This window comes from Silurus aristotelis (assembly GCF_946808225.1).
Source record: "Silurus aristotelis genome assembly, chromosome: 12".
Taxonomy (NCBI): Eukaryota; Metazoa; Chordata; class Actinopteri; order Siluriformes; family Siluridae; genus Silurus; species Silurus aristotelis.
The window spans coordinates 10,533,609-10,557,594 of record NC_139585.1 but is presented as its reverse complement, the minus strand read 5'-3'; the positions used below and the strand labels follow the sequence as shown (position 1 = coordinate 10,557,594).

Below are 23,986 nucleotides of genomic sequence, written 5' to 3'. Positions count from 1 at the left end.
ACTTTGAGGACAAAATGTATATTTGCTGCATAATACATTCCTCCCACTAGCAGGTACCATGATTAGGAGCTAATCAGTTTTATTAAATTCACCAGTCATAATGTTATAATGTTTTGTCTGGTTGGTGTATACAGTAAATACTTCATATATGATAAAATAAAAAAAATTTAATTGCAATTAATACATTTTTCAAAATAATGGATAATGGTTAAACAAAGCTTATATTTCATATAAAATATAAGACTTTTAATGTGAGTTGGTTTATAATATCAATGAGACAGACTGATTACCGCACATACAGTCATGATTGAATCCTCTGAGATAACTACAGACTACACTGCAGTATCTGCATTTTTTTTTTTCAGTGATCAGAACTGAAAGCAAACAGGACCAGATTGTAACATAATCTTTTTATTTTTAAAAGTAATAAACATTTCTTAGTGGGACATATTACATGAGTAACATTGATGATGTTGTGTAATATTAAACACACGCTATGTATCCAATATCAATGTATTCCAATCTATTTAGAATTTTATTGAAATTGATTCATAATTCAAAAAAGAGAAAGTGTAGTCTAAGAGACAATAACATGAATATAGCTCATAACCAGTGTATGCATTTATAATCATCAGGTGTTTTGTTGCGTCATAATTTTCAACCAGCTTGAAGCATAACTAAATCTCCTCCAAATCCCTGGTCTGCAAAGAAATATAACAATTTTAAGATATGCACTTTTGTCCAGCACTGCAAAAAGTGTATGAGAATAAAATCCCAAAACTGACATGGCAGATTTTATTTATAAAACCTACTTCCTACAAAGTACATTACAGAATGTCTATGAATAATAGCACCAATAACCTCACCTGAGCTTTTTCATATTGGGCCTTCTTTTGTCTTCTGTTTAGGAACTAAAGGAGGGCAAACATCTTGTAAATTCCTTATTATATTAATTACATTATCTGCATACTTAAACAAGAAACAATTTAAATGAAATCCAATATGGTTTGAGCCAATACAGTGCCTTTCATAAGTATTTTAATGCCTTTTGAGTATTTTCCACATTTTGTAGTGTTATAGTATGACATTACCATCGACATGTTTCACTGTAGCACTAATATTCTCAAAATAATGTTGCAACTAAATGTAGAACATTGTGCAAATGCTAAAATATTCATGGTTAATCTTATCAGACCAGATAACCTTTTCCATAACTGTCTTCTGTCAAACGCCAATACAATTTTCTTTTTTTTTTTCTCTCAGAAATGATTTTAATTTTAGTGCATTTCGCTGTATGTGTGAAAAGCTTTTTCTTTTCAAGTTGGACATCTCTTCAGTTCTTTCAGAGTTGCACATGTTTTTTTTTATGGACTAATGTCCTCTTTACCCAGTGAGTGATATGTGTGATTCATGACATGTAGTATAATCCCAATTAAGTCCATTTCACTTCTAGGCTATTAAACTAGCCGATGTGGAAAAGCACTCTACACCGTTTTGCAACAATGATCAATTTTTTCCTGTCACCTATTAATAAAGAATGTTAGCTCTGTAAGGAAACTGACCAGAATTAGGAGCCCAACACAAGCTGTCAGGATAAACACACAAGTGACAGTTAGAAGGCCAGTAGTGAGCGGCTTTATGTCGTTTGTGGGTTCCTTCTCTTCCACATAGTAAACCATGATGCTCTCAAGCTCCAGTTTTTCACTTTCGATTGTTGGTTCAAAGTTCATTTGGTCATTGAATACCGACTGCACAACAGCCTGGTGGAAAAAATAAAACATTTTCAGTGAATAACAACAGAACTGAGCTGAGTGTTTGAGCACTTCTTAAATATTGTGTTCTCACGTCTTTCTCTATGTAGTAGTTCAGTAGAGACAGATCCTGTGTATGATCATCAGCGTTCTTCCTCACCTTCATGGTGATGAGACGCGCATCAACATCATACTACACCAGAGAAATACGTTTGCATACTTTTTATATATAGATTTTTAATCTGCAGCTTTGTGACAACAGTTTAGGAAAGGCCCATATATAAGTGGTATATATGTAGTGATCAGGTATTCACTAACAAATAGCAAAGATATACATTATATTGAGTGATTAAATATGAAGATATTAGTGTGTTTTATTTATTCATCTTTACCTTGACTTGAATTTTACTATCCATATTTGGATCACCATTGTCTTGGTCCTGAATGGCACTGGCAATAGCTCTGTAAATAAATAACTCCATTGCAATGATTGGATTTTTATTTTGCATTTGAGTATTGCTAACTATGTATCCAGAAAAGCCCTAACTGAGGGAAAATCATTAAAGTCAGCAAATCACCTCTGCACCTGGGAAAGCTCCAAGGGGGTACTGGTTTCTTTGCTCTTCATCATAATGCGTACCCAGCTGTAGAAAAAGAGAAAGACTATTTTAGAGTAAATCATTAACAGCCAATATTTCAATCTTTTGTAGTATATTTACATCGACTTTGACCCAACGAGTTCCTCACACCGAAGATTTCGGTCACCATAGTGAGATCGCCGCACACCTGCACCATCGACACACCAGCATACGTCACTACTTTTGCACTGCTTGGCCTTGAAGAGCCCATTGGGTTCACACTCTGGATCATAAAGCACATCACCGACAGACAGAGTTGTCACATTGCTCTCTGAGAGTGGAAAATGCCGGAGGTGGTCGATTTCTGCTTTCATCTTGAAGCATTTTGGAATCACTGGGGCAGAGAAAAGACTAAAGGTCAAGTCACCACTTGACCACGGACTGTAGGAATCTTACAACTTGTAATTTATGCACGCTGCAATCATATATGTACAAAAATGAAAGTTTATTATCACCAATAGGTCTAAGGGTAAGAAAGCTGAATGTCCATCTGTTGAACAATATATACAAATTAAACAATATATACTTTCAAAGTTTTCTGAATGAATTGTTGGTGTATCCTGTAAGACAGCAATCCAAAACATAAGACAAAATTAACACAAAACAAACATTGGTTTTGTCAGAATGCATTTGGATACAAAAGATGTTCACTGGATATAAAAGAAGTTGAATGCAGTTATAATGGGGCAAACAGGCTATTAGGTAAAAAAAAATAAATATTTAGTGAATTTCTGTTCTTCCGTTTGTCCTAAGATATACAAACTTTTACAATACACTATACAGTGCACTAACATAAAGAACATTACTACACATTACATAAATATTTATTAATTTATTAATTAATCAATTTATTTATTTATTTATTTATTTATTTATTTATTTATTTATTTATTTATTTATTTATTTATTATGTTGACCAGCACCACAAAAGCCGGAGTCACACAAACCTGAAGTATAAACAACAAATTAACTAAGGTCACATAAAGAGCAGAAAGAAGTATTTTTATGATTGTTAATGGCTTTTTAAGCACTGACTATGCCGTAACTAATGATATTTGGTTTTGCAGAAAAGACTGCGATCTGTATATTTTATATTTCATATGCTCTGCAAAATGAAGTAACAATGTATTATAAATCAGTGAATTTAAGCAAAACACCCAACTATTCCAAACCCAAACAATGCAAAAGGGCTCTGATTACTCACCAGCAAGAGACAATGCAAAAAAATAGAGCACAAAAAGCACGAGGCCCACAATGCATTTCATGTTACAAGTCACAATCACAGTGGGCTCTCCTCTCATCAACAAGCTAGCTTTTATTAAACTGTGGGAGTGACCTGCTGGACACTTAGTTATTCCTAACAACCTGAACAGACCTGCTCTACTCTGCTTCTGCTGCTAATCTTATTTAAAATGCATGTCTGGAGAAAATAATACAAGGAATAGTATCCCTCTAGGTTATTGTTTTTCAGAAGTGAGGCTACATGAAGAGGAAATGCTTTAATTTATTCAACAAACCTATTCATGCACACACAAAAATGTTAATGGTAGTGTAAGACCAGTCAAATATTTTCAAGTGGATTTTTTATGGATCTTTTTAAATCACATAGTCTCTTTTGGTCTAAAGGATTTATAATATGTTCCAAAATAATAGAGGAAAGGCCACAACACACCTGCCACACTATGTAGTCTATAGCTTTTGATATTGTGTTCATGATCCTTTGTGCCCACTTGAGCCTTCTTCTTGGTTGAAAGGAGTGAAACTCAATTTGGTCTTCTGCACTTGTAGCCCATCCACCTTATGTTTTAATGTGTTCTGAGATGTTTTTCTGCTTACTACTGTTGCAGGAGTGGTTGTTTGAGTTATCATTGCCTTTCTGTGTGGTCTTTCTCCTCTGACCTCTCTCACCACAAGAGGTGGCAGAAGTGCACACATCCTTCACTCAAGTAGAAGTACAGATACTCATGTTTTGAAAGACTCTGGTAAAAGTTAAAGTACTGACTATACTTTTTCACTCAAGTTAAAGTAAAGAAGTTTGGGCTCTGACATGTACTTAAATAAAAGGTAGCCATTACTTACTACCTGTTTTAGTGTCACGCTGGTAACTGAATCTCACATAGGGATACACAAGCAAAGAAAAGATGATGATGATCAGATGATCTGGAATGTCCCTGTTTTCAGTCATGTTTACATCTCTGACTCCTTCTGTCTCATCCACATTAACCCCATACTTCTTGTTGCCTTCTGCATTGCTTGTTGTTAGCTTCGTAATCTAGACTACATCTGTGATGTGTGAGAGCCAGGACATGCACCAGTGGTAGATCAAAGAAGCCGTGCAATGACAAAAAAAAATAAATTGATGGGCTGAAAACAATGTGCAATAAAAAGAAAAAATATTCATCAGGGGGGAGTGGTGGCTCCAGCGGTTAAGGCGCTGGGTTGCCGATCGGAAGGTCTGGGGTTCAAGCCCCGGTATCGCCAAGCTGCCACTTTTGGGCCCTTGAGCAAGGCCCTTAACCCTCTATGCTCCGGGAGTCCCTTACGAGGGAAATATCAAGGTCCGTGACGTCGGAGTGACGTGGGGCCGCCTTCCCGTGGGCTCACCACCTGCAGGAGGGACCGTAAGGGACGGTGCTATGAGGATTGGGCAGCAGTCGGAGGCGGGGGCCTGCTTAGACTGCTGCCCCCGCGACCCGAATTACGGATAAGCGGGAGAAAATGAATGAATGATGAATGAATATTTATCATGTCACCAAATAGATTAAGAGTAACAATCCTGGTTTAAAAACGTAAAAAGAAGAAGAAAATTCAGATATTTGTGTAAAAAATATAATAAGTGAAAGTAAAAAGTCCAAAAAATAATTAGCGAAGTAGAGTAATGACCTCAGAAAAAGCAACTTAAGTACAGTAACAAAGTATTTGTACTTCATTACTTCCACCTCTTCTCACCACCGAGATGTTTTCACATACAGAATTGCCATTTATCTTTCTGTGCAACCTCCAGAGACTAAAATGCATGAAACCCATTAAAAATAATGAATTTCTGAAATAATAAAATAATAATGCACCTTGCAAGAGATGGTTATTCATCAAAGAACACCATACGGACATTCGTTCCGACCTGAAAGCAATTTAATGCAAACCATTCATCTCCCAGCATGTTACTTGGAGGTCAGAGAAAGCTGAAGAATCCATAGGGAACTTAAGATGTTCACATGTTCACATGATGTTCACATGTTAAGAGAGAACATGATCAGGATTGAAACAGGGACCCTGGAAATTTGAGGAGACATATCATCCAATGTCACCATGTTGCTGTCTGTGTACATATTTACTCAAATATATTCAGAAAATATTCATAACATTTATCTAAAACTAGTTGTTGTAAAATATTTTATCATGTAATTGTTGTTGAATGTATTGATACTTGTTAGCTTAGCCTAATATAGTTAGATAGTTTGGGTAGTCTTAGATATTTTTAAATACATTCTAGTTTGGTCCTTTTGCTATGTTCATTCCTTTAGAACTATCCATAATCTATAGTGAACTATTACCCTGGTGTATTGCAGTCCTGCTCTTTACTGCTTGTATATGCTAAACATTCTCTTGTGTATCGGATAATAAAACAAATGACATATCTCCAATCTCCTGTCCTACCTACACCCACCATCACAACTATCCAATCTACCTGCAATATTAAGTTGTTATGGTTTCTGCACTCCCCCAGGCCTTTCATGGAAACGTAGCATTTCATTATTCATTCTGTTTATTTTGCGTCACCAGCTATAGCCAAATAGGACTCCAGGGACAGTTCTACGGGGTCCAACTCAGACAATAGCTCAAAGAGTACCTTCCAGAACTATTTTTGTTTGGAAAAAGGTTAGAGGAGGGGGACAGTGTATTAACCTGTCAAACAGCTAAATAACCTTGCTTAGGTCCCTTGGTGTGTGTGTGTGTGTGTGTGTGTGTGTGTGTGTGTGTGTGTGTGTGTGTGTGTGTGTGTGTGTGTGTGTGTCACTGTATCTGTGACCTGGTGTTTGTCTTTTTTGACCAGTTGGTGTCACTGCTGCCTCATAAGATGCAGGTGGAACATCATAGTACTGTAGTGTGTACGACTGCAGACACTGCTGGTAGACAAGAGAGGAGCTGAAGCATTTTTGCTTTGATGCTAAATTGTATGCACTTTAGCACCAAATTGTGTAATTATTTAAAATATATATATATATATATATATATATATATATATATATATATATATATATATATATATATATATATATATATATATAAATATAAGACCAATTTGTCTATTCTTTTTAATTTTGTAATGGGAACAAAACAGTTTGATCTGCAGTTTGCAGGTTTGCTGCTTCCCCTCACTGTCTGTCCTCCATTGCCCCCTCTCGAGTTCTTAAAACAAGGAGTGAGTCAGCACATCAGTATCTAGACAGCCTGCTGGATCTGTGGATCTATGGATCTGTGAATCTGTGCATGCACGTGTGTAGTTGCCTGCATGAGAAGTGTTTGTTTAGGTCTGCTGTCTTACTGAAGTGTTCAGGGTTTCACTATGAAAACAAACAAAAAAAAACTTCCATCATGACTTGCATGTGACGTCTGTTGTGCTGAGAGCAGAGACACACCTTTGTAATGAAATGTCCCAAGGGTTTACGGGGGAGGGGAAACGGTCAACTTCACACACAATATTCCCAACTCCATGGCGCAATGCAGCTGCTGCACGGATGCCGTTGCCTAGCAACCATATCCTCAGCCTTGCTGAAAGCTACTCATGGTTATGCAAGTAAACATGTTGCCAATCTCTCTCTCTTTCTCCCCTTTTTCTGTCTCCCCCCCCCCCCCATGTTTTTTATTCGTTCTCTAACTTAGCCACTGTCACATTTTCCTTGAAATAAAAGTAGACTTTACATTCTGCTTTTCCTCTCAGCCTGTTCTGTTTCTGGGAAGTGTGGAAAAGGGGGATGATCCAAAACGCATTTGAGGAGTGCTGCTGATTTTCTGATACAGGCAGAGCTTACTGTACAAACAGGGCACGGTTTCTCAAAACTGTTGAAGACGATAATTAGAGTCTCACTTAGCAAACGCTCTGTAGCAGATAAGTCTGATAAGATAATCATTTAGAAGACTGCGTTGCTGGGCAACTGTAATGATGGAATTAGATTTGTGGATTTGTAAACATCCTGGTAAATGTGTGTATAGAGAGAAAGAACAAGGGGCATGCAGAGAAAAGAGAAATAGACGAAGCAAGCAAATGAGTTAGAGTAAACTGTATAACAATTGTTGCCTTTTCTCTCTCTTTCACACATACACATACACACACACACACACGCACACACACACACACACACACACACACACACACACACACACACACACACACACACACACATACACACACACCACTATGCATATTCACTATATTAGGCACATGTAGCATCCATGAATCTACAATGACATTGGATTTGTATTGCTCATCAGTGAAAAGTAATCCCCCTCCAGGGCTATCTCGGTCCAGATATAATTTCTGTAGTGGACTTTTCTCAATTCTGCAGTGACACTGACATGTTAGTGGGTGTTGTGCTGTATAAACATAACAGGAAAAGTAGAACATGGTGTATTCTGGGCTACTGTCAACGATTGTCAACCTACAAAGTACACTTGTTCGGGAGTGTTAGCCAGAAAAAATGGCCAAAAGGAAGTGTATATGAAATGTACAACAGTATATTTTATTCCAAATTGATTATCATGTGAATGATTACATGCATGTATGGTGAGGAGGTCTGGGGTATAGTTAGTGTTCCAATTCATCCCAAAGGTGTTCAGTAGGGTCAATTAAGATCTTTATTCCAACCCTATGTAGCCTATATGTTCATGGAAAGTTCTTCGTGAGCATGAGCAATTCCTGCTGGAACAGGTTTGGGCCTCCAGTTCAAATGCAGGGAAAATAAAATAAACTGCACCCAATGACATCCTAACCTTACTGGTTGTGAAACCACAAATATTTGTAATTGTGTCATTGTTGCTACTGTATTTACAATGTCAACCATCTTGAAATGTGATATGCTAACTAACCAGCAGTTTCATTTGCAAGAAAAAAAAGTTTAAGTGTTCTCCATATGAGTAAAAAAAAATCAGATTTTGTTTTAAATAAGAAATTCTTCAAAACAGTGAGTAAGCTGCTGTTATTTTACAGTCAGGCAGGGGTTGCTACTGAGCATGTGCAGAGACAGACATAGACAGAGAGAGCGAGAGAGAGAAAGAAAGAGAGAGAGAGAGAGAGAGAGAGAGAGAGAGAGAGAGAGAGAGAGAGAGAGTCACTACTGTAGCTTGTTGCTGATTGCAATGCTACAGCTGACCCCTGTTACAGCTGTCCTCCACCTGGGCAGATATACTTTGGGGACAGATATAACAACACATCAAGGAGTGCAACACAAAATGAGAAATTGTGCACCTGCTAAATGTGCTCGCAGTCTAAAATTTACATTTAATTTACTTAGACATCATGAAGGTCACCTGTACCTTAGACCATATCCTAGGCTCTATATTCAAGGCTCTGTGCTGTTACAATGCTCAGAAAAAGGTGCAAAGCAAACAATAAAAATGATGTGCTAATAAATGTAAATAAGAAACACATACACAGTGCTGAGAGCATTATTCTGGCTAATATTATGCCATTTGTGGTATGGTTTTAATGAAAATAAATGTGTACAGAATATAGCTTATAGGCTGTGCACTCATTTTATATTTTTATTAATTTAACTATAAGATCTGTAATAATTATTCATTCATTCATTCATTTTCTTCCGCTTATCCGTAATTCGGGTCGCGGGGGCAGCAGTCTAAGCAGGCCTCCGCCTTCGACTGCTGCCCAATCCTCACAGCACCGTCCCTTACGGTCCCTCCTGCAGGTGGTGAGCCCACGGGAAGCTGTAATAATTATTAGATTTTAAAACATATGCAGAAAAACAGTACTAGAAAAGTACTCCTAGGAGTTCTGTTCCTACTTGAAAAATACCACTAAAGCTCTAAACACACAGTAAGATTTACAAATAGATTGGGAGGGGAACAAAACCACATGCAACTGTAGTTCACTGCACAAAATATGCAATGAGCCACATTTCCCTTTTCTCCACCCATTGTTTTGTTCTGTCTTCCCACTTTATGTGTAATATGAAAAGTGAGACACACAGTTTCTTTACTGACACATGCACAGTCTTAAAACTGCACATTTAGTTTGTTTGTTGGTTTTGGTGAAGAATTTGACATTGGCCATTTTTTTTCTAGCGGCCTAATTCTTGCTAAACAGGTGCAAACAGTTTAGTACATCTGGCCTTGAGTGTACATGTACTCACATTTTCCCTCTGTCCTTCCATTGATGGTGAATCAGGCCACCCACTTGGGCGCTCTGAACTAGAACAGCAGCCTACTTCTCAGTATAATTAGAGCTAAGAGAGAAAAAGAGTGAGAGAGAGAGAGAGAGCGAGCGAGAGAGAGAGAGTGTGTGTGTGTGTGTGTGTGTGTGTGTGTGTGTGTGTGTGTGTGTGTATGTGTTTGTGTGTTTGAGTGTGATGCCAGTGGCCTTGGACATGATTTTCGAGTGCTGAAGGGTGGGAGGACTAAACGTTAACACTGTTCATAAAGCATAAAGAGAGAAAGAAACATGCATACATGCACACACACATAGGTTTTACAATCCAACCCTCATTGACTTCCCTTCTCTCTCTCTCTCTCTCTCTCTCTCTCTCTCTCTCTCTCTCTCTCTCTCTCTCTCTCTCTCTCTCTCTCTCTCTCTCTCAGTAAGACTGAGCATGACATAAGAGTGATTACAGCAGCAATAAGAGGCGATTAGGACCCCTTGGTGTGGGTCTATAAAGTCAGATATTGTGTACACAGCTGGTAGAGTAAGAGTGAGAGTGAGACACAGAAGCTCCTCTGCATGAAAGGAAGCTAAAAGCTGCAAAGAAATGGACTGACCTCCTTGGAGAGCAGAATTTCTCTTTCTACAGTGCCACATGTGGTAATAAGGGTCATGGTCTGTGGTGAAGCTGCACAAAAGCATTAATCCGTTAATAATTGAATTACAGTAAAGGGCCATCCTGAACACAGAGGGCCTGAATGAAAATTACACAAAGTGCAAATTGTAGAAAAAAGAGTCCAAGTTGGTGATTAGGAGGTCAGGAGTGTATAAGAGTAATATATTTTGGCCCACTGACTGTCCTTCTTTAAAGATAAGTTGATTGGAAACCTGCTTAGTCTACCAACCTAAGAAGGATGGGATAGCATTCTTGAGGCTGTTAATAATGAAACTAAATCATCTAAAGAGTGGTTAAATAAACAAAGCAAGGATTTAAACACATTAAAATGTAGATTGAAACTAGACTTAGAACTTACACCGCATGGGCAGTGGCAAGACAAACTGTAATAATATATTTTAAGCTTATATTCTGTAAAAATGAGGAAGTGCATGTTACACATCAGTGGAGTGACATTCCGAAACTGCTTTACAGTCCTATTTTCAAGCCTACTTTGGCCCATAATTGTGTTCATGTTACTCCCTGCTGAGACTAATTTGTGCATAGATGCAGTAGTTCAGTAGCGACCTCAGGCAAAGTCTAAAAAGTCCTCTCCTGCTTCTTTCACCTTTGTTTTGTGAATGTCCATTATCAATGTCATGCTATGTCAGGACACTTTAGCAAAAATAATGCTTTACAATACTTTTTTAATAACTCGCAAGGAAATATGCATAAACTAAGCAAGAGTAGTATATTAACAGTTAGGTTTATGTGGTAATAAATACAGAATATTTACTCAGTAATTCATAAAATTATAGTTTGGTTCATTGTGACCTCAGCAATAAATTCAAATTTCCTGGAGAACTACTATCGAAGTATTTATTAGTAATGAGTTATAATGAGAAACAGTACTGTTTCAGGTCATCCTATCTCTTAGGGAGGGACACAGCAAGATTTCAGTCATTATCTAATATCAGTGGCAGGCTGTGCATTTCTCACTTAGACCTTCAGTGGTGTCTTACTTGAATCAATCCACCTCTTAATACCATCATTATGACACCATGGCCATAGAAGCTATCAATATGATAAAGAATCACCGTATTTAGTGAGAATGAATGCCACTACTAAAGCAATAAACACAATAAACACAATTAAACAAGTCTCTTTTCACTGCAGCCACAGCTGTTCCGCCCGCATAGTGTACATCATCTCTAGCAGAAGCCTTAGTAGGCTATTGTCCTCTTAAAATTACCCCAGAATTCCCATGCTTTATCATAGACAAAATATATTCTAAGACTATGAATTTAGGGCATATTGCATAAAGTTATGTAATTATGTCAGCATGTCTTTGTGATTATTCAGAAGGAACACTGGCATACTTACACCTGCAGAAAAGAACTAGACACAAGTGCGTTAAGTCTCATTTGTAGGCCAATGTGCAAATTGGCTCACAATATCACATATAAAGGTTTGAATAGATTTTAGAGATGGGAAGGTGATAAATCTGGCATATGGTGCCCGCTGACATTTTAACAGTTACACTGTAGTAGTTTAGCCAACGCTAAATCAGCAAGAAGTAGAATGTATATTTAAGGAGCTGATGTGATCATTATTAATTTACTTCATTATACTTAATCATTAACTGATTAAACAAAAACTGACTACTTACTATGTTTTCGCTAGTAGTTAGTAGTAAATATCTACATGTTCATATAATATTACTGAAGTGCTATAGCACTGCTACTACTCAATAGGCTACTAGGCTCAAATATAATAATAAATATTTATTAGTTATTGAAACATCTGACAGAATTCTTATATTTGTAATACATAACAACAAATAACTAAGTGTTGGCTACTTAATGTAAATATTAGTCACGAGAGCATTGTATACTTCATGGAATTTATATGCATGTAATAATATGAATCAAATAACAGATTTAAAAAATAAGTTGTAGCTTTCTCACAGGAAAGTCAGCAAAATCACAAAAGTCGGTTTCTTGTAAATTGAACCATATGGTTATTGCAAAGCACATACTCATGGTTTGCACATTACATTCAAATTATTCAGATTCTCCTAACTTTTCAATGTCACGATTTTAAAGGGTTTCTTAGCTATAATTAGCTCATTTTGATCATGCATTAAGCTCTCTTCATTCATGCTCACTCTCTCTTTCTCTCGGATTTAAATCACAGGACAGGCTGTTCTTCACCCCCTCTTTCCATCGCTTCTGACCTATTTTTGAGTCACAGCTCTTTCTTGTGTTTTCTGTCATATTAACATTGCATCATGCGAGACAAGAGGGAGCAAGAGTAACAGACAACATAAGATAAAACAACCACTTTCTTCCTTATTTCCCCATTTTCTCTTTTCTTTTTCCCATCTCTACTGCCTCTATGTCGGTCTCCTGGCCTCTGCATGAATCAGAAAATCGTATTACTCATAAAACATGTAAGAACCACTTTCCTTTCCAGTTCATTTATCGGTGCCGTCATTAAGATTTTAACATGAGTGAGATCTTTCCTTTGTGTGGATGAGACATTAAACATGGATGAAGGGAGGAACTACAGTGTGAAAAATAATGCATAATAGAGGACATGAAAAATAGGTTTGTTTTTTATTTCCATATAAAGATTTCGCTCATATTTGTCACCTTGCTTCGCGATTTACTTTCTTTAGAACAAATTTTCTAGCATTGCCGTCTCATTTTTATATACTCAATCAGTTTATTTTGAAAATGCACTGAAAAATAGCAGTTCTGATCTCGATTCTCTTATCCCCATGGGTCATGAGGATTAAGATCTAGACAAATAAATGTGACTGCCATGCTGTTGCAGCTTTGCTTGGGCCAGACACTCATGCTTCAGATGGTGATTTTGAGATGACCATGAAATGAGATTCACTACTTTATATTCAGTGCACACACACACACACACACACACACACACACACACACACACACACACACACACACACACACACACACTCAGAGTGATACACACTACACACAGCAGGGAAAATACCTTCTTTATATGTGATGCAGAAAAACAAGCTCAAACAAACAACACTTCTCTGGCTTTAATACACATGATGGCACAACATTGGACAGATGTTCAGTCAATAAAGAGAAATGACATTATAATTTTAACAAATACTTATTTGCACTCTCGTCTACATTGGTATCCACGATGCAAATCCATACCTGGAAGAAAGACGTAACCTCATGGATGCCACTGCACCACATGCATGGATTCAATTAGCTCTGTGATTCAGAAACTAGTGTAAATGTGTGTGTGTGTGTGTGTGTGTGTGTGTGTGTGTGTGTGTGTGTGTGTGTGTGTGTGTGTGTGTGTGTGTGTTGTGTGTGTGTGTGTGTGTGTGTGTGTGTGTGTGTGTGTGTGTGTGTTGGGTGATTTTTAGTTTGCATAACCACACCATAATAATAATAATAATAATAATAATAATAATAATAATAATAATAATAATAATAATGATTATCATTACAATATCATACATGCACATAAAAAGCTAAAATTCCCAAAACTTTTGGAACAATATTCCAGAGATTAGCTGCCGCATAAGAATCATCTTCTGAGCTACAAGTGAGAGTTTAGATTAACAGTAGGCCCGTCTCAGCTGAATGCTCTGGTTGAACAAAACTGCATTATTAGATTAACAAGCTATAGTGGGGCTAAACCATTCTGAGCTTTTGTCACATGCAGGACTTATTAGGGAACTTGGAAGCTTAGGTAAGATGGGGTTAGAAGCTCTAACTTTTTTTTTCAAACAAAAGTGTATAGACTGCAGCTGTATGAACTAAGTTAAGCTTGGCTTAATAAAAAAGCAGTACAGTAGGACATCACTTAATATATACAAACAAAAACACTATCTTCATGAAGAAGACTTAAAACAAAAATGGCCCTGCACACAACTCTAGAGCAATTAAGAACAAGTGGTATAGCTGAGGTTGAGGAACTCACGGGTGTTTTCCCCGGTGTTTCCTTTTTGTTTTCCAGAGGAATTGTGCTCTCCTAAAAAAAAAACTTCCTGTTTTGGGACACACTTACATCAGGTTTGAAAGATACACAGGAGAAGATACAAATACTGGAGACATTAAACAGATACAATGACAGACACAAATAGTGGTATTTTGTTATACCTTGAATAATGAGATCATCTAGAGGTTACGAAAGTATGCATTCATTTCTTAGACTTATTTTTTTATCTTTGTTTTTGTCTTTATTTATAGTTTACATTACCCTATATAGGAATTAAACAATAGGCTTATAATGGTTACCTTATATGGAATTGAAAAAAAAATAAAGATATACAAAAAATACAGAAAAAATCTGATGCACTCAAGACAAAAAAAATAAATTCAGCAATGATATGTAAAGAATAGAAATATATGCTTTAAAAACGTGAACTAGTGTGTAGTGGTGTAACGGCATATGTAAGTTGCTTGGATGAGTATTGAAACGTTTCGATTTTACTAGATAGAAGTACAGTTAACTGAACTTAAAGATAATCGCACCTGGAAGTCATGTCTTGAATGTATTATCTATAATTAGCAGTTCAGATGCTCTGTACTTTGTAACACTCTCTATGGGGGAGTTGGATGTGTGGATTGAAGACACGGCCACCCACATGCTTGTTCTGCTGTGATATTTCAGATTACTGGGTCATTGGGTCAGGCGGAGCACACAGTCCAGTGCAGCTACATTCCTTTCGTCCTTCCTACGACACAGACAGGCCATCTAGAAATTCTGAAAGCATGCGTTCATTTCACAGACGGATTTTAAATAGATTTTCTCAAATGATAATATAAAGTTTACATTACCCTATATTGGCAATAAACAATAAAGGGTTACAACAAATCCTAACAAGTAGCATTTGATATCAGGTAATAATGATTTTTTTTTTTTTAAGTTATCTAGTAATCTAGTTTCATGATGTTTAGTGATCTAGGTATTATCTAGCTTTTTTTTTGTTTAACTGCACATTATATTATACTCCAAATGTTTTCCAAATTCAAGCTTAATTTACATGTAAATAAGAGAAGACTGCCTTTATTTTTTTCCTCCCTTTCTGCCACAGGCAAATGTTTCATTGCACATGACTGGTCAACACTTTGGTGATGATGCCATCTTGTTTAGTAGGAGGGCCCTAACACAATGTGGGATGCTCACAGTAACACTGTGAAATTCAGCAGAGCCGAAAGCAGCAAAGATGCAGCTTTAATGAGGACAACGCCATCAACAAATCTTTCGTCAGCATCCCAGAGTCCCACAGATTAACGCACAGAGAATAACACTGTTTATGCCACTACTAACAGAAGATTTGATTTAAGATGTGATTAATGTGATAAAGCTGTGGGAGCTGGATGGTCAGAGATGAAGACGGGGTTATAAATAGGATTGGGGAGTAGGTGAATTAAGAATAAGTGCATATCAAACAAAGGAAATGTGACTCATCTAGAGAGGGCTAACTATGTAGCCTTGGCAAGCACTGTTCAGCAATCTTATGTAAAAAAACTTTTTTTTTTTTGCTAAGACTGGAGATAGCAGGAAGATTGTTATAGATATGCCTTGCTGTTCTTTTTGGCTGAACACTGCTGTGTGTGCTGATATTGCTGATGTTAAGTTGATGTAGGAGCTGAATGAGGTTTTGTAATGTTTCTTGTTGCACAGTGAGTGATGTTGCTCATATACACTTAACCTGAAGTAACTTTATGTCTACATGTTAAGATCATATTCTGGTTATTGTGGTTTGCATTCAATATAAATGTACAGCATTCATTTACTTTAACAAGCCGTAAACTTCAGCACTGATATGGTACATGTAAAGATATCAAATATCACAAAAGAAAATCACAAACAGGACAAATAATGAACACCTCACGCATTATATTTAGTGTACCTAAAAATGACCTAATTAATATGTTTGCAGTGATTATTTTGTAAACATTTATACATTTGTCTCAATTGTAGCATTTATCGAGACTTTGTACTTTAATTTATGTGCACTAACATTTATTAATTGACAAATTAAGCATTACTCAATGCAAGAGTATTTATTTCATATTTAAACAAACATCAGTGAACACATGTTAACATAGTAAATTACTCAGTTCATTCTATTTATGGCATATTAATGCTTGCTAATTATTGCTAACTAATTCAGTGAATAATTTCTTAATGTAATATCTTAGAGAGCTGCACAAGATAGAAAAGAAAGGTAATTTAGCATGAATAAATGAATATTTTACTAGAAAGAAAAAGCAAAAAGCTGTGCTGCACTTCTGAAATACCAGAATTTGTAAGATTGTCTACAATCTTACAGTTGTGCCTTGCTGCTTTTGATTATCTTTATCATTAAGCATATACTGCTCAAGTGGACTACATTTGAGAAATCATAACTGGGAAGATTATAATCAGCAGTACAGTATGCATATTTTCCTTATTACAAAAAAGGTTATCTGAATATAAATGTGGACTGACAAGTGAATAAATGCTAAAATACTGCATACTAAGATTTACCCAGGCAGTGAATAGCTGAATAGACCCTTACCAATGAGAACAAATCTTTCAATGAATGTAGATGAATATAGTATAGGAATAAATTTTTTGTGAACTACAAGTTGAAGTTTCCAAACAGAACGCCTTCGGGACTTGAAAATCCAAACTATTTGAATGAATAAAAATTATTGTTGCACAATAAATATATACAAAGACACATACACAAATACAAAGAAACAATCTGCGGTACTCGAGACAGAAATTGAATTTAGCATGTGTGAAGATTGAAGGTATATGTTGTAAAAAGTGTACTAGTGTATTATAAAAATAAAACCAATGAAGTCATGGAACAAACATGTCTTAAATGTTTTTTATAATCAGCAGATAATATGGCATAAGGTTTATTCCTGTATATTAAAACCCTCTCTTTGCTGGATTTGGAAGTGTAGACTGAAGACGCGGCCACCCACATGCTTGTTCTGCTGTGATATTTCTGATTACTGGGTCAATGGGTCAAATGGGGCACACAGTACAGTGCAGCTACATTCCTTTCGTCCTTCCTAAGACACTGATTTTTAGTTTTGTCTCTGACGCAGCTTTAGTCGCCATTGCTGAATTTATTATAGATCTTGTTGTGGAGTCATTGCATTGAAGGGTTTGATGCTACACAGCATCTGTCAGCAAACTCAGTACTGGTTATTATCACAAGATTCTGCACCGTACTGCTCAGCCCATGAGACTGAAGAGGTGCTAATGAGACAAGGAAGGAAAATATGACTCGAGTACTCAGGGTTTACACTTCTATGCTGTCTCATAAGCAGAGCTTACATGTAAACATTATTTCTGAAATGGCAGCAGCACAGAAGCAGTCTAAGAGCATTGTCATCTGTAGTGCAAAGCTGTGTATAATGATTTTGATTTACTCTTTTTCTTCAGCTGTCTCATTACAAAAAGTTTCTTTAAATTACTCACAACTGTGGTGGTGGGTGATATAGCACTTAGAGCATTTAGAGATTTTTTTATGATATACCTTTGCAACGTTTTATGACTAGGCTGCAATTTCCAAACTTGTTTTTGTGCTACACTATATAGACAAAAGTGCTGCCTTTTTAAGCCATAGGCAGTTCTTCCCCAAGCTGAAGGCACACAATTGTAGAGTATGCCTTTGTATGGGCTGCATCAAATTTTCTTCTTTACTTGAACTAGGAGACCCAAACCTGTTCCATCATGACAAAATTAGCTCCATGAAGATATGTTTTTACATTGGTTGGAGTGAAAGATCTCGAGTGGCCAGCTATAAATTTCTGACCTCAACCGTACTGAACAACTTTGGAATGAATTGGAATGTTGACAGCACTTCAGGCTTTCTCACCCTACATGACTTTACAAACACCCTATAGCTGAGTGCAGATCTCCACAAGCACACTTTTAAGTCTAGTTCAATATCTTTCCTAACAGAAAACAGGGGCAAAATGTGGAATGGGATGTTCAAAAACCACATAAAATCTTAAGGTCAGTTGTCCACAAAAGATCTTGGCTTCTGTACTGTTTTCTGCATATTTATTTGATATTTAAAGAATAGTTTAAACTAAGCATTATGTTAAACATGTCTACAAAGTACATGCTGTTGCAGAGAAACACAAGGTAACAAGGTAATGTTTCTCAGCAAAGGAAGGACAAAACACACACATTGGTGACACATGTAGAGAATGCTTACTGTCTGCCTTTATATTAGCTCCAGGTTAAGAAGCATTAAATATTGTGTAAATCTATTCAAGGCAAATTGAAACATGAATATGGCATATATGAATTATAAGTTTGCTGAAGATCTCTTCAGTTTGTTGGAGTTCTATTGCACCTTGTCAGTAATTTTCTGAGGACTAGACAAAACTTGCATGAACTGATATACATTTTTATGCTACAATGCCAGCAGATTCCTATCAAGGTTCAAGGTTATTTACAGTAAATATGTGTCAGGTTTGGTAAGCTGTTTTTTTCCCCATATAGCCGCACCCACTTTTTGGGACATGGTAGCCTTACTGAGAAACTATATGTTAAAGAATGTTAGACTTCATTGATAACTATATAAATAGAGACACTTGTGATTGGTTTGAGCACAAGCTATTTTTCAGAAAAAAAATTTAATTAGCTCAAAATACACTATATGGAGAAAGGTTTTTTTCCTAAACCAGAGGATTTGATGTGAGTTTTAAACAACTCAGTCCACATTTGCTGTTTTAATATCATCCACTCTTTAGGGAAGATGTTCCAATAGATTTTGGAGTGTGATTGTGGACATTTGTGCTCATTTCGACACAAAGGTGTTAATAAAGTCAGGCACTGATGTAGGATGATAAGGACTGGAATGCAGCCATTGTTCCAATTCATCTAAAAGGTGTTTGGTTTGGTTGTAGTGCTGAGGTCAGAACTCTATAGCAGTCCATTCAAGATCTTCCACTCAAACCTATGTAAACCATATGTCTATGGAGCTTGTTTGTGCAGAGAGCCAGTGTCATGCTGAAACAGGATTCTAGTTTAATTGGGGAAAACTCGATGCTACCGCGTAAAAAAAAACATCCTATACAACAGTGTTCCTCCAACTCTGTGGTTAACAGTTGGGGGAAGAGCATCTTTGGCTGGAAAATACTTTTGTCCATATAGTGTATAAGTGGGTGGGGTTCAGTTGTCTAAGCTTGGTTGGTGTTTAATGAAAGTCAATCAATTCAAATCAAGCAGACTTTTTTATTATAGGTTTATGTTTTTATTAAATATTAAATTACCACAATTTATAAAACACGCACTGGAACCCTAAAACACTACGTCACAACAAATGATGGCTGAGACTTGCTGTGACAGATGGTGGTTTTTGATGAATATTCAGCAGTCAGATCAGTAGGCAGAGAGGATCACGTTTACAAATGTCTAAGTGTCATTTTGACTAATGCTGATGAATCACATGATTGATTTTTTAAGCAGTGTCAGATCAAGGCAAAGCATTTCTTTCAAGTGCCTGCACCTGCCTCTCTTTCTCTCAAAATATGGTAATAATTTTTTCCCAAATCGGTCATTACGCTGTTCAGAGTTTTCTTTTTTATATTATTATTAGTTCCCCTTGATTCTCTCAATCCTGTCTTTTTTTTTACCCTGATGCCAGCTGTGTCCTTGAATGCATCCTTCCAATACTCCAAATTTGCCAGACTTCAGTGGAGTGGAGCATCAACATGGGGTGCCAAATAATGATACAGGATGCACACACAGACTTCTCCTTTAAATGTCAGAATATGCTTTTCAGTTCACTACTGCTGCAGGCAATTTTTAGAGATGTGAACGACAGCAGTGGGGATACAACTCATCAGTGTTACAGGGTTAAAAATTGGATTTTGGCATAAATGTGAGGACCTGACAGTCGTCTTGAAGACCAGTGAAAAGATGCCATGAAACATGTTTCCAAATTTAGCCATACCTCTTAATCTAACTATAGAGAAGTAAAAATAAAAGTAGACGTCATGGTGTTTTTTTTTTTTTTTGGTCTTGCTTCTTAAGTGTGGTTGTCGATATTAATAACAAGTCTATGAGTTCACTGATGGATTCTATTTCTGCAATGGTGTAAGTGTACTCTATCTGTTGACTTAGATATAAATATATGATCAAATTAAAAACAACCAGGTATACAGTAACCAGTTTATAACCCATATTCTATACATTATAAGTATTTGCTATTTAATATTTAATTCTGAATGTACTGTATATTGGGCTATGTGCTAATGCTTATATTAAAATAGCTATAATCCCCCATAATATACAGTGTTTACAAGATATCAATTGTTGTAAACGTAATTGGCTTACTTAAATTCACAGTAATATTTTTTCTGCATTACACGACAGCAGGAATCTTCACTACTTTGCACTTTCTTTGTAAATAACCTCTTTTATTTTAACTCAAGCTGGTAAAGGAACAAATGTTACTAGCAGCTGCTATAACATAAGTGATAACCGGAAAATGGGTGTGTGTAATGGATGTTCCCTAACAATTAAAGTAAATGTAAGACAAAATGAAAAAACTATATAAACTGCTGTAAATATAGCAGAATAACATATATATATATATATATATATATATATATATATATATATATATATATATATATATATATATATATATATATATATATATATATATATATATATATATATAGATAGCAGAATATATATATATCTTATATGTAAAAAATAGTCCTTTGCTACAGATCAGGCTATATCACACCACTGTGCCACTGATTATTTATGTTTATTTATACATTTAAGTTTATTATTTATTTATTTCTGATTATTTATAATATGTAAAATGGCATGGCCCACTGTGTGTATCTTACATCCTAAATGCTAGTGGTATACATTTCCTGTACAGCTCTGATTTGAATTATTGTAGTAATAAAACAAGACTTTCAAGACCGGCTTGTAACTGCACACTTATGACCTTAAGGTACTGCTATATGAACAGAATGTTGGATGCATCTGATTTTCTCCTGGAACAAACATCTCAAGGACTATCTGTCTGTTTAAATGTGCATTAATGCAGCCTTAAAGAGCTGTTTTTTTATTTTTGCATAAGCATGGCTCTGTAACACAGAGGGCTGAAGCTCTTCTCTGTGATATTGGAGATGAGAGTGAGGGGGCAGGATGACTCACTGCACTGCCTGCTGGTGGGGGTATTTTTGGAGCAGGCCTTACACAATTCATTTTTGCTCTATTTGTCTCTTCGATTCTTCCCATGGAGCTGCATCAAATTAAGTTATCTTCTTTTTCTTCAGACAGGCGAGCATGTCTCACATTATCCCACCATGCATTTATTTATTTATTTTAACGTGGCTTGTAAAGATTTTTTCTTATTAGCTCTGTGCGCTAGCTACTTTCGAAAGCATGTGTTGTGTACTTACTTGATATTGCTGCTGAGAGCCTGATCCAGTGTGGCCATGTGTGTTTGTGGTCGCAGTGTGGATGGACAGGTTTCATTAAAAGCTGCAGAGTACTGTCTGCTGAGTGGGAAACATCACTAATGCACTTAGGTATCGATCTACTCTCATTACTGCAATGGATTCAGCTGCGTCTCTTTCACTCACTTTCATACACACACACACACACACACACACAGACACACCCAAACAAGAGAAGCATGAGCACTAGTCCGTTTATATGATTTTTGTCAGAGTAGTTTCTTAACAGCATGAGTCACTGTGGAGCAAATCCAAAATGTAATCGTATGCTGCAACAAAACTGCGAAGGTAGAGGACACACTCTCTCTCTCTCTCTCTCTCTCTCTCTCTCTCTCTCTCTCTCTCTCTCTCTCTCTCTCTCTCTGCCTCTTTTTATCTCCCCCACCCTAATTCTTTTCTCTCTCTCTTGGTTTCTCTGTTTGTCTCTCTCCATCTAAATGTTTGTCTATCTCCAAATCTCTCTCTCTCTCTCTCTCTCTCTCTCTCTCTCTCTCTCTCTCTCTCATTCCCCTTGAGCCCCACCCCACCCCACCAACTCCCAAAACATTCATTTCCACCTGAGCCCTGGTTGGAAGCTGCAGTGAAATTATGAATAAACAGGAAATGAAGAAAATTCCCTGGATACACTTGATTCCCTCATCACCTGAACTGGAAGCTTTTCTTTTAGCCATGTGAGGGCCGCTGTGTTCCATGTGGGATCATGTTATACAATACTTTCGGAAGGCTGTTTTTTTTTTTTGGTATTTTATTTTCTTGTTTTGTTTCTTGTTCAATTGTTTTTTGCTGAAAGAATTTAAGCAGAGGAAAGGGAAAGTTCATTAAGTGCTCTGAACATTCACAGCTTCTTGTTAGAGAAACCGAAAAAAGGCAAAAAAAAAACAAAAAATACCCTTAGCTGTTCACACGTTTCTTTCTTCCTGTCCTCAGTGGGCTGTCACTCCCCCTTTGCTCTTTTTCTTATTCGAGGACATTTCTGATTAGCTGATGCAAAGCATGCTTTTTATAACTCAACTGAATCTTTGAACCTCCAGGTATCCCCTAGCAACCAGACTAATTACCTCCAGAGAGAGAGAGAAAGAGAGAGAGAGAGTGGGACAGAGAGAGAGAAAGAGGGGGGGGGGGGGGGAGAAGAAGAAGCTGGGAGCTAATGTCTGTATGTACGAGAGTGTGAGTGTGTGAGTGTGTGTGCATGTGTGTATAAAGATGGAGCAGCTCCCTGTGAGTCAGCGTCCACACAGGGGAGGGTGCAGATCGTAAACAGGTTGGATCTGTTGCTTTGTAAGACATGCTCAGTCACGGTGGAGCACCTGCTGCCCTTTCCTCATGTCCAACTTTTTGAAATACCAGCCGGCATTTGTTGATCCGGAGTAAGGCCTGGCAACTTCCTGGAGACTGACAGGCATGAGAGGCACCTAAAGCATGCCCATGTGCTCTTTACCAATTAGAGTATGTGAAGGAGGTGGCTGAAGGAATTCTTATAGAGGCTATGAAGTGTGTACTTCAAATAAAAAAGCATCTCACACACCCACATCCACTCCCCCAACCATGCACACACACACACACACACACACACACACACACACACACACACACACACACACAGCTGACTTTGTTACTCATTGTTTATACTTTGTACTTACACACAGTACTGTGCAACATTTCTATGCACGTGTGAAAAAATGCTCTAAAGAAAGAATGCTTTCAAGAATAGTAGTGCTAATAGTTTCTAATTATAATTAACAAAATGGAAAGTTAATGAATAGATTAGAAATGCTAATCAAATAAATATTTGTAGTGACCACCCTTTGCCTGCAAAACAGTCAATTTTTCTAGGCACATTTACACTTCTAGATACAGTTCTTGAAGGAACTCGGCAGGTAGGTTGCACCAAACATCTTGGAGAACGAATCACAGATCTTCTGTGGATGTAGGCTGCTTCAAATCCTACTGTCTCTTCAGGTAATCCCAAACAGACTCGATGATGTTGAGATCTTGACTCTGTGAGGGACAAACCATTACTTCAAGGACTCTTTGTTGTTCTGTATTTTGAAAATAGT

General features: G+C 36.9%; 2 protein-coding genes across 5 annotated transcripts in view; one reads left to right on the top strand and one right to left on the bottom strand.

Annotated features, from left to right (window-relative positions):
• Positions 1 to 23,986, top strand: part of pigf (phosphatidylinositol glycan anchor biosynthesis, class F) — a 218,768-nt gene that overhangs the window by 106,967 nt on the left and 87,815 nt on the right. The window lies entirely within an intron of this gene.
• LOC310734350 (epithelial cell adhesion molecule-like) lies at positions 509 to 22,149 on the bottom strand. 4 transcript variants are annotated; one of them, XM_083556257.1, is made up of 8 exons: positions 21,873 to 22,149; positions 2,471 to 2,723; positions 2,330 to 2,395; positions 2,144 to 2,213; positions 1,846 to 1,944; positions 1,563 to 1,760; positions 867 to 911; positions 509 to 701 (listed from the first exon to the last, which is right to left on the bottom strand). In XM_083556257.1, exons 1-8 carry the CDS (start codon positions 21,946 to 21,948, stop codon positions 678 to 680), a joined length of 831 nt encoding a protein of 276 aa, XP_083412383.1. In that variant the 5' UTR covers positions 21,949 to 22,149; the 3' UTR covers positions 509 to 677. The 4 variants fall into 4 exon arrangements, with proteins under 4 accessions (XP_083412383.1, XP_083412381.1, XP_083412382.1 ...); XM_083556255.1 differs by lacking the exon at positions 21,873 to 22,149 and adding an exon at positions 3,594 to 3,786; XM_083556256.1 differs by lacking the exon at positions 21,873 to 22,149 and adding an exon at positions 3,594 to 3,783 and having other exon boundaries at positions 2,477 to 2,723.

Bases quoted from the DNA above. Each gene is read 5' to 3' on its own strand.
- LOC310734350 (XM_083556255.1), bottom strand. From the start codon at position 3,690: ATGAGAGGAGAGCCCACTGTGATTGTGACTTGTAACATGAAATGCATT. The intron at 2,396-2,470 runs GTAAATATACTA...CTTTTTCTACAG, and splicing joins CTCGTTGGGTCAAAGTCGAT to CTGGGTACGCATTATGATGA. The intron at 1,945-2,143 runs GTAAAGATGAAT...TCTCTGGTGTAG, and splicing joins ATAGTAAAATTCAAGTCAAG to TATGATGTTGATGCGCGTCT.